Source organism: Sphaeramia orbicularis, chromosome 6 (genome assembly GCF_902148855.1).
Source record: "Sphaeramia orbicularis chromosome 6, fSphaOr1.1, whole genome shotgun sequence".
Lineage (NCBI taxonomy): Eukaryota > Metazoa > Chordata > Actinopteri > Kurtiformes > Apogonidae > Sphaeramia > Sphaeramia orbicularis.
Genome location: NC_043962.1, coordinates 38480504 through 38494549, shown reverse-complemented (window position 1 = coordinate 38494549; position 14046 = coordinate 38480504). Strand labels below are relative to the sequence as shown.

Sequence of the window (14046 nt, the reverse complement as noted above, 5' to 3'; positions counted from 1 at the left end):
AATGAAATCAGATTACAGTGAGTTGAAATAAAATGACATGAGATGAGGTAAAATGACAATGACAACAAAGGCAGATGTATGTCTTTGTTGTGATGTTTCAGCAATTAAAATATAATTTTATCATGTTTTATTAAATGTGCATAAATGTTCCATCCAGACTTCAGTTTTAGGATGGTACTATATTCTTTTGTTTTTTATTATTAAGTGAGCATTACATAACAAAACATGTGAAAGACATGACAATAAATAAGACAAAACAAAAACAGATACTGTGTGTGTGTGTGTGTGTGTGTGTGTGTGTGTGTGTGTGTGTGTGTGTGTGTGTGTGAGAGAGAGAGAGAAAGAGAGAGGGGAAAAAAATGAAAAAGACAAAGGGGTTTGTAACAACAATAAATTCTAATATAAAAGAAGAAAAAAATGTTATTAACAACAGTGGTAATTATAATGATATTAACATAATAACTTATAATGAACAAAAATACATAACTAAATAACCAATAATAGTAATAATAATAACAATAACAGCTGGAATTGATAATTTTGTGCTTGTACTACATTCCTTTTGAACAAGGGTTTTTTTTAGTGAGAAGTCAGAAGTTCTGGAAGTTGTTTGTAATCATAAATACCATAATTTGGACTTTTTAATGTGTTAATGAATTCATGAGTATGGAAACCAATGAAGCATGTTAAGTGAGATAGTTAGAATGCTTTGATGCATGTCCGCGGGTGACTCCACATCCCCTGCTGCTGTTGTCCTTCAGCGTCTGTCTGCAGATGCAGATGAGGTTGTGCAACATTCCTTGCTTTGTCTCGTTTCTGTTTTTTACCTGGAAAGTTTTCAGCCGTGATGAATACCTCACAGTCTTCCAGCATTACAAAATCACCCTTCCTTTGAAGTCGCAGGTAAATAAGTGGAAAGTATTTGTCTCACGACCGGCCTCTCCTGCGTCCTGAGGCAGAGCGGTGGATCTGGAAACTATGTGTTGCGGTTTGTTATTCCCTGGCCTCCCTCTGGGAAGCCCATCACTCTCCTCTATGTGTGCGTGCATGTTTTTTTAAGGGGGATTTGACATCGTTATTCTGCAGAGTTGTTTTTCTACGCAGCCTTGTGACATTCACGTTTCAGGTGTTTGTCTGAGGGTGATGGGATAAACGCTGTCCTCTGTCTTGCTCCGTAGTTCATAATTAATATTGGCTTATACACCTTCAGGGTCATGTGCCCTTTGACACTGTTCCTCCTTTATAGCTTTTTACAGGCAGACAGTTTCACTCAGTAAATGGTGTAAATTCACCAGTTTCCAACCCCATCATCTTTCCAACACATACAAAAAAAGACTTATTTAGTCTGCTTCTCCTGAAAGCTCAATGTGGTAGATTTACATCATCTTTTACTCTAAAGATATTTAGATTGTTGTTGTCATATGCACCAAGGTTATAATAGTTTGGGATTTTTCATTATAGTTTAGTTTTAGTTAGTTTTGACTTTTTTCTCTAATTCAGTTAGTTTTAATTAGTTTTTAGAGCAGGTTTGCTAGTTTTTATTAGTTTTTGTTATTTTCTAAATGCTTAGTTTTAGTTTAGTTTTTTTTTTAATATCTTTTCTCTTCTTTGCCGTTGTATTCAAATAAATCCCGTACAGGACTCTGCTGATTTCGCCAACCTTTAGTCTCCATGTTTCCAGGTAGAATGGGGACCAGAAGACGACTCTAAATGACAAGTGAACACAAGTGACGGACTGTTAAATATCATATGGTGCCAGCAGCTAAAATTGCTTGAGGGAAATAAATCGCTTTCGTATCAATCTGACATTGACAAAGACGAAAACAAAGGGAATTTTATCCCTAATTTTTATCCGTTTTAGTTAGTTTTGTAAACACACAATACAGTTTCAGTTAGTTATCGTTTTTTTCTTTTAGTTATAATTTTTATTTATTTCAGGTAACGAAAATGTTTTTACAATTCTAGTTTTTGTCATTTCGTTAGTTTTCATTAACGATAATAACCTTGATATGCCCAATTACCCATAAAGTTGGAATAATTTTATTTTCAGGCACATTCCTCTTTCTATTCCTATTTATACACATCAGTAATCAGGTCCAATATTTATATACTGAGTTCCAGTTACATTTTATCTATCAAGAATAAATCACACTGTCATAATCATTTCACAAGAAGAGGTCAAATTATTTTATAACAAATTTATGGGTAACTTTATATATACAGATTTTTACATTTAGCCTAAAATGAAACTTTATATATTATATATAATATGTGACATTTTCACATTAGAATTTCAAAAACAACTTTACACTACATGTTATTGACTTGTGTACTTACCCAAAATATTTCTAACAATGTACAAATTCAAACAAGTACATTTTATTCAGTGTAAAAGTTCATTTAATTCACTTGCAATAGCATCACATCCCCTTCACTAACATTAACCTTTCACATTATGTGCAGGTATTTCACCAAAATGAAATGCTACAACATGAATATATATCACTTAACATAATGTGAATTAAACTTTAATCCATGACCTAAAACATCACATAAACCACATTTGTTTCTGAGCCATGCTGATCAGCAGTGATGGAGAAAACAACTCCTACGATCCTGCTGTCTATCCAGTTTTTTAAGAGACCTCTAGTAGGAGAAATTACACACTGTGAGTTTAAATCAGACATAATTATTATAAGACATAGATATTTTGACCCCTAGTGGGAAAAAAAACAGTCAATCTGTGTGTATGTGTAAAAAACAATAAATAACCATAAAATAAAATACCTCTGGGTTAAGCTGGATGTGTTTGTTTGTCTCAGCTGAGGATGTTGTTGTGGTCGTGTTAGAGGTTAAATCCATTGACCTGTGTTAACCCCAGTCAAAACTGAGGTCAAACCTCCGGCGGTACATGTTTATAGAGCCAGGCTGGAGTGTTTATGTGGCCTGTCAGCTGGGATGTGTGTGTTTGGTCTACTTTGGGTTTCTTTATATAACTTCAACTGTACTGAAAAAACACATTATAGAAAGATTATCTGTGTGTTAAATTACTGTTGATTGTTTATGATGAGATTTTGTTAGTATTGTAGCGTTAGAATAATTCGAATTTATAATATCAGTTACTCCTGGGTTTTACAATTCAGTATATATGAAAATGAATTTTACCTGCTTTTTTTTTTTTTTTTTTTTAACTGTTGAACTGTTTATCCCTGACCATATTTTCAGGGGAAAAACGCCTAAAAAGACATACCCAAAGTAAACGAAGAATTACTTCACAATAATAAGGTTCATATGGATTTTCTTGGTGTCTATGGACATTTACAGACCTCACAGAATCTATCCCCATTGTCTAAAATATTGTATCTATTACTATGCCTGAATAAACTGTAACAAACTAAAAGAGAAATTAGAATTTTTTATCCTCGCCTGTTTTTTTTTCGGCTGGATTGACGATGATATGCATAAATTAATTGTTCGTGTTGGAGATTTTTAACAGCGTATATTTCACCCCACAAAGATTAAAAATCATGTTTGAACATTAAAGTTTGCACTAAAATACACTTTTTATGTACTTTTACTAACATTAGGGTCTAAACTTTGAGCAAAAGTTGAAAAAAACATCCATTGTCCTCATTTATTATATTTTTCTAGTAGATGAATATTAATATAATTTTTTCGGCCCATGGGTGGGCCGATAGGGCTAAAGGGGATTTATCCACTTCCACATCACTACTGACTGATACGGCATCAGTAGTAGAATGTAAATACCCTAAAGCAGCCTATGACTTTCATTACAATTTTTTTTCTAATTTCTAAACCCCAGTGATAGCCTAATTATCACATATCCATTATCTTTCCGTGCTTACACACCTGAATCACTTCCCTCAAAGATGACTCCATCATAAACACAGTCTGCTTGTTTACATAACGAACCAAAACATCGCTCGGGCCTTTTCGGAAGCTTTATCGCAAAGTGCACTGTGAGAATGGGAATTCCACGCAGCAGCAATTTCGCAAGTGCTGAACCCAAATGTCGTCTTTACCTCCATCCACCAACTATACTCATTCTTTAAAACAACCCTAGTGGACTGTATAATTTTACGTTGTAGCAATCTGGCTCATTTTCTTGCTGACTTTGTTGACATCTATAGACTCTTGTTATAAATGGTGCATGTGCAGTAGAACCCCCTCCAATACAGAGATAGGAGAGACCAAGCCCCACCCACAGGAGTAAACGTCACATCCTGAAAAGAATCAAGACTTCCTCAGAAATGGAAGGTCACACAAGATCATCAAAATCAGGGGTGGACACACGTTTTCAGCTTGTGAGCTACTTTTAAAATGACCAAGACAAAATGATATACGTCCACAGCTGGGGTCCCCCTCCCTTCACTGGTCTCCCTCACTGTACTGAAAACGTATCAAAATTATATATAACCCAATACCCCTGGACTGACAACGTACTGAACTGAAATGTTTCTGTACTTAAATATACTATTTTCTTTCATTCAGACAAGGTATAGTTTTTAGATGTTACCTGCTTGACAGTTTCAACTGTGGCTCCAGTCTTCCTCAGAAGTGTCATCCCACGTGCTGCTGACGTGTCATTTATCAGCTCGTCGGCTCGACTGACCAATCAGAGCCTGTCGAGCTGACCCTGCCTCCTCTGCCTTGGGTGGTCTCTGGAGGAGGGAATCCCAGGTGTGCCAGAGGGTGTACGCCCTCTGGTCCCGGTTGATGGTGCTGCTCGCCCGCTTCCTGATCTCTATTGCCTCCTTGATCCAACGTTTGAGTTTGTTTGTTTCAGATGTTATGATTGTGCCCTTGTCCCAGTCCATGAAGTGGTTGTGTCTTCTGCAGTGGTCTGTGATGGCTGAACAAAAGAAAATAGTAGAGAGGGAGAACATATACGTCACTTCCCCCGTGGGCCACGCCCCTCTAAGTCAGACTGAGTGGCAAAAACAACATGGCGGAGCATGGCAGTAACTACCGCGAGACCGGGAAAAATGTGGACTATAACATGATATTAAAGACAACTGGACTCGACATGGATCCATACAACTACCAAACAACAAGTGGTCTACGAACATTGATACGTGGCCGGAAATCACGTATCCTGACATTTATATGAACCTGATTTCAACGCCGGGAAAATCCCCACTGCAAAGGCTGAAAGCATACAAAAGCCAAAGAGTTGTTGACATCCTCGTCATCGTTAATTAGAGGATTACAGCTGGTGAGTGCTTTCAATTCAACATACTATTGTTTTGGAGGTTTTCTGTCAGTGCAGACGTATTTTCTTGGCGGTGATTGCCGAGGTAAAGGCCCAGCAGTAGTGCTCACAGTTCACTACTGATTTACTGGAGTTGAACCCTTAGTATTGACCCAAGTGAGTGGATGATCTACTGGTACTTTTGATTTTTAAGTAGAGTTAACATCAAATACTTGATACAACACAGTTACAACAGCTTTGTGCCAGAGTACCCCCTTATTTGGAAAACTAGGTTAGCCTCAGTTTAAGCTAATTTACAAATCATGTAGAGCACAAGGTTCTGAATCACACAACTGAAGACAAAAAAAGTTTCAGTTATCAAATATAGAAGTAAATGACAGATGCTAACATTAAGAGCTTTACTAAGAAGTAACGTTAGCCAAGACGATATGTAATTTAAGGTATGATTTTACACAAGAATACAGCATAAATTAACGTTATCTGACATGAAATGGTAACCGCAAATCCAGGTTTGGTTTCCTGGATTCCAGTTATTTATACGAATTGCAGCGATCCATCTGCTTCTTCTGTCTTTGGCTTTAGGTCGCCGGTAAAACGATAGCTCCGAGTGCTTCTTAAGCCTATTTGTACAATCAGTGGCACAACAGCCCTTCCCCATTTTTTAGATTGTTCTAAAGTTTTCGCAGTATTCAAGCCAAAGTCACTACTCATCTCCCTCTTTCTGCCACTCAGTGGGCATAACTGTGGTGACTTCCGCTAACGGTGACGTCACATGCATACCCTCTATGTAGTATATTTACATAAACGGAAGACAAAATGAACGTCATTAGCCATTTCTGTACTGTTACACCCCTATAATTATTATTTTAAAATAGTGGTTTATATGCTTTGGTGGATCCTAGTGGTGATACGTGGTTATAGTGCATCCTAAAACTGACTTGCATACTGTGCCCCTTCAAAAAATAATTTCACCAGCCACCACTGCTGATGATACTTGCATATTTTAGCTTAAATAATATCTTGAATACAGAACTTTAACTTGTATTATTTTCACATGGTGTATTTGTACTTCTAAGTAAAGGATCTGAATACTTCTACCACAGGAGACAATAATCTGAAGCAAGACAGGATGTAAAGAAGCAGGGTTTAATCCTGTCTGTAATGTTACTATTGTTGATGTGGTCTCCACCATCACTCTTTGTTGTAACCCAGAGGGATAGAAAGGCCGTCATTAAAAAGCAGAAGCTGATACACTCATGACGTTGGACTAATAAGCTACAACACCTGCTATTACCGGGAATAAAGGAGTGATGTCAGAGGATTAGAGATGGGTTTAGTCCGGTCGTTCCATCTGCTGTCTGCCGCTGCAGGCTGCAGGATGTGAACTCAGCCGGGCTGCTGTTTGGGATGTGGTTTGTCAGCGCTGCTCTCCACCCGTTTGATGTGGATGGGAGACACATTAGCAGATTGAGGGTTAGTGTTGTACTATGGCATCTCCTCTGGTATGTGACTCAGCCCTCTTCCCAGAACCGGCCACCGTCCAGGCCGCATGTGGTGGTGTTTATGCGGGTTAACACTAATAACCCCGTCGCTGTGTGACACTGTAGCAGTAGGATTTGTGTTTAACGCCATGGCTGCTGATTACTCCAGCAGCTGCACAGTGAAACCACAACTGACCCCCGAGTACAAGATAGGAAAGTCACTTATCTCACATATACAACTGCACATTTGGGCTTGTCTTCAATTCTGTCAGTGTTTAAAATCTGACAGTTTAACTATGTTTTACAACAGTGGATGGTCCAAGTATGAATGTGAACAGTATGTCCTGAACACATCACAGTCACAATCACAGTTCCTGCTTATTCCCTATGAAAAGTGACACCTTCACTTACTTTTTTACTTTTCATTCTTTAAATGAGTTACTAGGAAAAATAACCGTTGTGTTCCTTTAAGTCACAGGTGTCAAATATGCGGCCCGGGGGCCAAATCCGGCCCGCCAAAGGGTCCAATCCGGCCTGCGGGATGAATTTGTGACATGCAAAAATTACACTGAAGATATTAACTAGCAGTGGTGTCAAAATCATTTTAATTCAGGTTCCACATAAAGACACATGCAGTCCAATTAGATTTCAAGTGGGTCAGACCAGTAAAATATTATAATATCATATCATAATAACCTATAAATAATGACAACCCCAAATTCTCACATTTTTTTGCTGTAAAAAAGTAAAACTACATGAAAATGTTCACATTACCGAACTATACTTTTACAAAAAATGGGAATAACCTGAACAAATATGAACAACGTGAAATGTCTTAAGAAAAGTAAATGCAATTTTACCAATATTCTGCCTGTTACTAAATGTTTTGTGCGATTGTGATGCACATGTGTAAACGATAAACTGATAAACTGAGGCAGAACATTGTTAAAACTGCACTTGTTTTTCTTAAGACAATTCAAGTTGTTCATGCTATTCAGATTTTTAAGGAAACTTTGTAGATGTAAACCTGATCGTGATATAATTTTACTTTTTATACTGTTATTATTTTACAGTTTCCAGCCCATTTGAGATAAAATTGGAGTGAATATGGCCCCTGAACTAAAATGAGTTCGACACCCCTGCTTTAAATGTTTGCTTTGATTCTCTTGCTGAAAAGGTGCTGGACACTTCAATATGCCTTTTGAACTGTAAACTAAAGTTTATGATTCTGCTGTGATGAAACACATCACACATGTGCTTTACATGACACTGTTTTTAAAATGATGCTGTTTGGAATTTTCTACATCATGCAGTTTCAGTTGTTCTGAAGTTGTTTTCACTCTATTCAAAGCCACCAGGCTCCTCTGATAAAAACAGTACTATTACCTCACAGGTTCTTTTAAAGGATCCAGATCTCTGTGAATCACTTGAGTCATTTGAGTCAGAATCGCCAGATCACAAACAAAAGAACGAATCTGATCCAGAGGACTCTCGGTGTAGTGGATCATCTACCCAAATCTGAATCAGAGGACTCATATTGCAGTAGATCCTGTTAGTAACTGAATCTCTGTCTGCGAGTGAATATCGGGTAAGAGATCAGAGTAGGGAATCACTTTACCGTCTCTCTCCAGCTCAGACTTTTGAGTTCCCAGACAGATTCGGTTCAATCTGTCCATTTCCTCCCTACATATCCACTCCTTACTGTGATGTATGATACTTTTGGCAGCCTTTATAGGAGCATGTGTTGTTATTTGGTTGTAAAAATTGCAAGAGGTTTGAGTTTAAATACCGATACTAAATAGTGATACTGAACTGATCTGAATAAATGGCACACAGATCTGTGAGTTATGAGTCATTTTTGGAATTTGAGTAAAATATCTGAGTAAGGATTCACTCGACTGTCTCTGCTTGACTGGTTAGTTTTTTCACCAAAGTCACACAATGAGATAAACAAACAAACAAACAGAGGAAGTGGTTCTACACAGTAAAGCTGCTGTTTTAATGATACTCTACATGGTTTACTTAATGAACTTACTTCAAACATAAAATAGTGACAGCATTTTTAATTCATATACAGGGTGTATCAAAAAAAAACTATACATTTTGAAAAATTACCCCCAGTTCCACATTTGATAATTTTTGGAATTTTCTTTTATGGATTTATGTAGGTAGGGGATTGGTGGATATTTGTCCAAATTTACAGACCCTGGTTTTCATGCATGAGTGAGCAGGGGCAAATTGTGCAATCCAAGTTAAAACTGGTTTGCGCGAAGTACCAGTGAGATTTAAATCCAATCAAAGGTCATGGGAGGGGACAATGGGCATCCATCTTGTTTTCCACAAAATTGCCAGGTTACAGCATTAACACTTTGGCCACCATGTCAATTTCATATCTTTACCTATAGCAGGGAACTGTGGGTAATTTTTCAAATTTTTCAAAATGTATAGTTTTTTTTTATACACCCTGTAGTGTTTCCTGCCCTTGATTGATATTGAAGCTGTATGAAAGGACAGTACATTTTAGTCATTATCACTATGAATTAAGACGTACGTACAAAAATGATGCATCGTCTCCTGGATTTTACACCAGCATCAACCATCTTGGACTTCTCAAGACTCCTTTAAATACATATAGTGATAGTAAATGGAAAACAGACACAACATTTACATTTGGCAGGCAATCATAGCAAGTTGTTTTTATATTGAAGGGTTTATATCACTGTGTTCCTTTGGCTTCTGTTTTTAGTTGATATAATACTCCTGACAGCCGTATTAGTTATTTCAGATACTTAGAAGAATTCATCACATCAGGATTAGAGTAAAGTACCACAGTGCCATGAAATTGATCTTGGCTGAGTTTTTTTTGTGCGCACTGAAATCCACAGCCAACCTGTTTTTTTTTTTTGACAAAGCTGGTTTTAGATGAGAAAAAGCACAGTGGAATTACAAGAGTGTTTAGTTCACTCTGTAGGAAAGCCTCCTTTGTTTTCAGAATCTGAATCATAGAGAAGAAGGTAACACACTGATAATTAAATGACTTAATTTACCACATGGGTTTTTATTGTGTATCTCCGTGTGGGTCTCATGAGGGTAAACTCACACTGTGAGGTACTTCCTGTAATATCTGAGGTGGTGTGTGTGCTTTCAGGTTGCTGGTTGGAGCTCCCTTTCAATATACAGGGAAGCAGCAGACGGGTGATGTTTACAGGTGTCCTCTGGAGATGAGAAGTTCTGCAAACTGCAGCCGACTCAACCTGGGTGAGAAACAGACAGTAAAGGAAAACATGTCCTGATGAATCACAACTGATGGGTTTAGATAGTATGGAATTTTACTGCTGCAAGGCCTGAAAAGTAAAACATTTTTGGGATTATGTTTAAATCTGAAGTTTGTAAAAAAAAAAAAAATCATGTTATAGTGACATATCCTCCTGAGACCCAGTAAGTAAACATTTTCACCATTTTGCATTAAAAAAATTGTCTTTTCAGGTACATTTTTATTTTATTTTGTTTTTTTATATAATGTCTTTTTCGGTGGACTTTTTTTTTTTTAAACTAAAGCTGTGAAACTCTTGCCCACTACTGAGGACTAAAATGCATTGCTGAGTCTCAGGAGGCTATAAATGTATCACATTAGACAAGAAAATATGAATAACATTCTTATAATATGAGTTACGCTGTTATAAAAAGTTTCTTGTTATAATGTAAAAATTACTGCATCTTAATGTGACATGAAAATTATGTGGTTATTATTGTAAAAATTACCTTGTTACTATAAAAACATCTTGTTTTAACATATAGTATGCGTGTTTCTTTTTCTAATATGTATCCATAGATAAACAATGAAACCACATGATATAATATTTGGATTTGAATATCGTCGCTGTCGGGCAGAAACCTTTAAAGTTCATTTTTGGTGTTTTTTTTTTTTTGTCATAAAATGATTCTATCGGTCAGTCTTCACGTTAATGCTTTTAGAAATATTAAACCAATGAAAAGTGTTGTAAACAGTTTGCGACTGTAAACAGTTTGTGTCTTACCTCCATTCCTTTATTAAGAATATACATCGTTATTCCAGTTTCCTGAAAAATACCCATTTTGGACATAGTTTCCGCCCGACAGCAACAATATGCTAGACTCTATATCCTCTGTATTTCAGTATAAAGACTGAGTAACCTCACACATCACAGACTATTACCATAGACTGTACATTTGTCATTATACTCCATAACGAACTAAAATGTCTGTTTTCCTGTGATCAGGGAAACTTTCTCTGGATAATGTGTCAGAAAGGAAGGACAGTATGAGGCTGGGAATGACGCTGACCTCCAACCCCAGAGACAACAGCTTTGTGGTGAGTCAAACCACGACAAAAAAAAATAATAGCAAACTACCACAATTTCTACTCATTTTTACATGACACAAATGAATAAAACAATGTAATGTATTTTATTCAAGATTAAATGTCTTTACTTTAAGTTTAAAGTCTTTCATCATATTATCTTTGAATGAACACAGACTCAAAAAACTAAATGAAAAACCCTTTAATTTAACAAGACACATCAATATCTGCCTCTGCCATCAGTGAAAAGTCATTTTATGTACCAATACTGATATTAACTGATATCAGAAAGTGCTGATACTAATATCAGCTGGTATGTCTGTGCGTGTTTATATTTTATATCTAGGAATGACAGACAGAAGCCAACAGTAGTCGCTTGTCCATTGACCCTCAAATTGCGCAAATATAACTTGTGCAGGAAACGGAATCAGTTTTTAGTTTAGTACGGGATAGAGGGGTAATATATAATAATAATAATAATAATAATAATAATAACAATAAATATATGTGTATATATATATATATATATATATATATATATATATATATATATATATATATACATATTTATTTATATATATATATATATATATATATATATATTTATATATGTAAATCAACACGATATTTATGTTCGTTGCCATGTTTATTCTCGTGTCATCTCGCGATAATAAGTAAACAAATCATCGCATTTGTGATTTAATGGAAAAACCGACATTACGCACTTCTGTTTTTTTGACATTTAGTAAATATCGGTAAAATTTTGCACAGATGTTCAATGGAAAAGTGACTACTGATGCAAATGACTAATGGAAAGCATGAAAAAACACATGAAAATGAAAATCATGTCACTAAATATTGAAACTCTTAAACTCTTCTGAAATTGAAGAATTTTGTTCTTTAAAAACTTGTTTTTATCTGCATTTTTTGTTTCTTTGGTCTGTTATATTCTGCAAAATCAATGAACTAACCGGCAATATTTTTATCCGGAATTTGCAAAAAAAAAAAAAAAAAAAAAAAGCTGTCATGTTAGATTAAACAAAGGTGTTAGTTTATACCAGTGGTCACAGCAGTTTGACCAGAGCTGTATCTGACTAGATTTTCAATGTGTATATGTTTCATACTGCAGCTGGTGTTGGTAGAACCCATTTTAACTGCTTTATCTACAGTTGGATAGCTTATATATAATACTACGTCATAGTTTATTTGTCGATTTTAATCAATAATATCATTGCGTTATTGTTGAGGTGGAGAACCAGTGGGAAACTGGAGCTGTGAGACATGACAGGACTATGTTATTTTTTTATTTATAATTTTCTATTATTTCTAAAACAAAGGTTATTAAAGATTGTTGATGGATATATTCAGGAGAAACAGCACAAGAAACATGTACAAGTAATTGAATATTTCACATATGTTTTATTTATTTTGAACATTTTAATTATATTTTTTGTGTATTTCTGTTGTGTGTTTGTGTCCTCAGACCTGTGGACCGTTATGGTCTCATGAATGTGGGAGTTCTCTGTACAGCACAGGAATCTGCGCCAGAGTGGGACGGAACTTCAAACTGTCCCACACCCTCGCTCCAGCCCTGCAGAGTAATCCATCCATCCATCCATCCATCTACTCTTTCATCATCCATCCATCCATCCATCCATCCATTTTACTGAACCATCTCTTCTTTTTGAACCCTGCAGGGTGTGAGACGTTCATGGACATCGTAATAGTTCTGGATGGTTCTAACTCCATCTACCCCTGGTATGAGGTCCAGGACTTCCTTATCACCATCCTGCAGAAGTTCTACATCGGCCCAGGTCAGACACAGGTCGGTTCATCAGAAGATTGTAAACAGACTCCATAAAGTCCATGATGAAGTTGAACATGTTGTTTTTATGCTGTGAAGAGAGTTACACCTGAAAGACCGCATCATGTTATAACTTGAAGAAATGAGGCAAATGTTTACACCTGACAAATGTTCACTGCATGAAGACAACTTCTAAAAAACCAAAACAACAGTGGTTCTTGTTTTTAATCACTTGGTCAGTTGTTTCTTAATGGTTCTCATCCCATCTCGTGACTCTCTGATGCTTTGACTCACTACTCCCTCTAGTGGTCACATAAATCTGTGTGTTCGTTTGTTTAAATTGGTTCAGCATATACATGTACAGTCCAATACAAGGCTTATATTACAAACTATAGGTGGTATATTATGAGGCAAAAATATATCACATAATTTTACATAATGCATTGTTACAAGGCATAACAGCATAAAAAAGTAGTCTGGTAGTCCTGTGTTACCTTCAGGTACTTGAGTTTGTGTTGTGGGTGCAGGTGGGTGTGGTGCAGTATGGATCCACGGTGGTCCATGAGTTCAGCCTGGGGGAGTACCAGACGGTGGAGGACGTGGTGGAGGCCGCCAGAAGCATCGACCAACGAGGTGGAGAGGAAACACGGACAGCACTGGGCATCAACGTGGCACGGTACCAGAGTTATTATATAGAGGACCTCGATTTTCATTCATTTTTATGTTTAGTTTGGGCTTTTGATGTCACTTTAGTCTTGTTTTTTGATGATTGCGTATGTAGTTAAATTTTTGCTATAAAAAAGTCATAGTTGTAGTTTAGTTTAGTGTAGTATTAGTTTTTCATAGTTGCTTAAAAAGGTAGGATGAAAAGATGCATAATATCAAGTTTTTTTGTTTTTTTATTAATAATTTCTGACAAACATAAAAATAATACACATGCATACACAGACAAGGCTGGGATTGGGGTGGAGGGTTACAGAGCTTACATTCATACAATTTACACAAAAAGTACAGGACCATCAAATTAATATATGTTTTTTAAGCAAACAAGATTTGACACTGGCCCATGGTCCTGGTGTTTTAAATTCATTGGGAGAGTCCAAACAAAGAGAGGCCTGTTCCATAGAAAGGAGGTCCATAAAGTCCCCATACCAATTGTGTATACTAAAAGAGAGGTGTGTTTGAGTTC

At 36.4% G+C, this 14046-nt stretch overlaps 1 protein-coding gene across 1 annotated transcript in view; it reads left to right on the top strand.

The window, feature by feature from the left end:
• The window catches only part of itga11b (integrin, alpha 11b), a 91062-nt gene that overhangs the window by 26817 nt on the left and 50199 nt on the right, over nt 1-14046 (top strand). The window contains exons 3-7 of the mRNA XM_030136710.1: nt 9863-9972; nt 10974-11065; nt 12537-12651; nt 12751-12878; nt 13385-13533. Coding sequence (XP_029992570.1) covers nt 9863-9972; nt 10974-11065; nt 12537-12651; nt 12751-12878; nt 13385-13533 — 594 coding nt within the window. The remainder of the gene's footprint in view (nt 1-9862; nt 9973-10973; nt 11066-12536; nt 12652-12750; nt 12879-13384; nt 13534-14046) is intronic.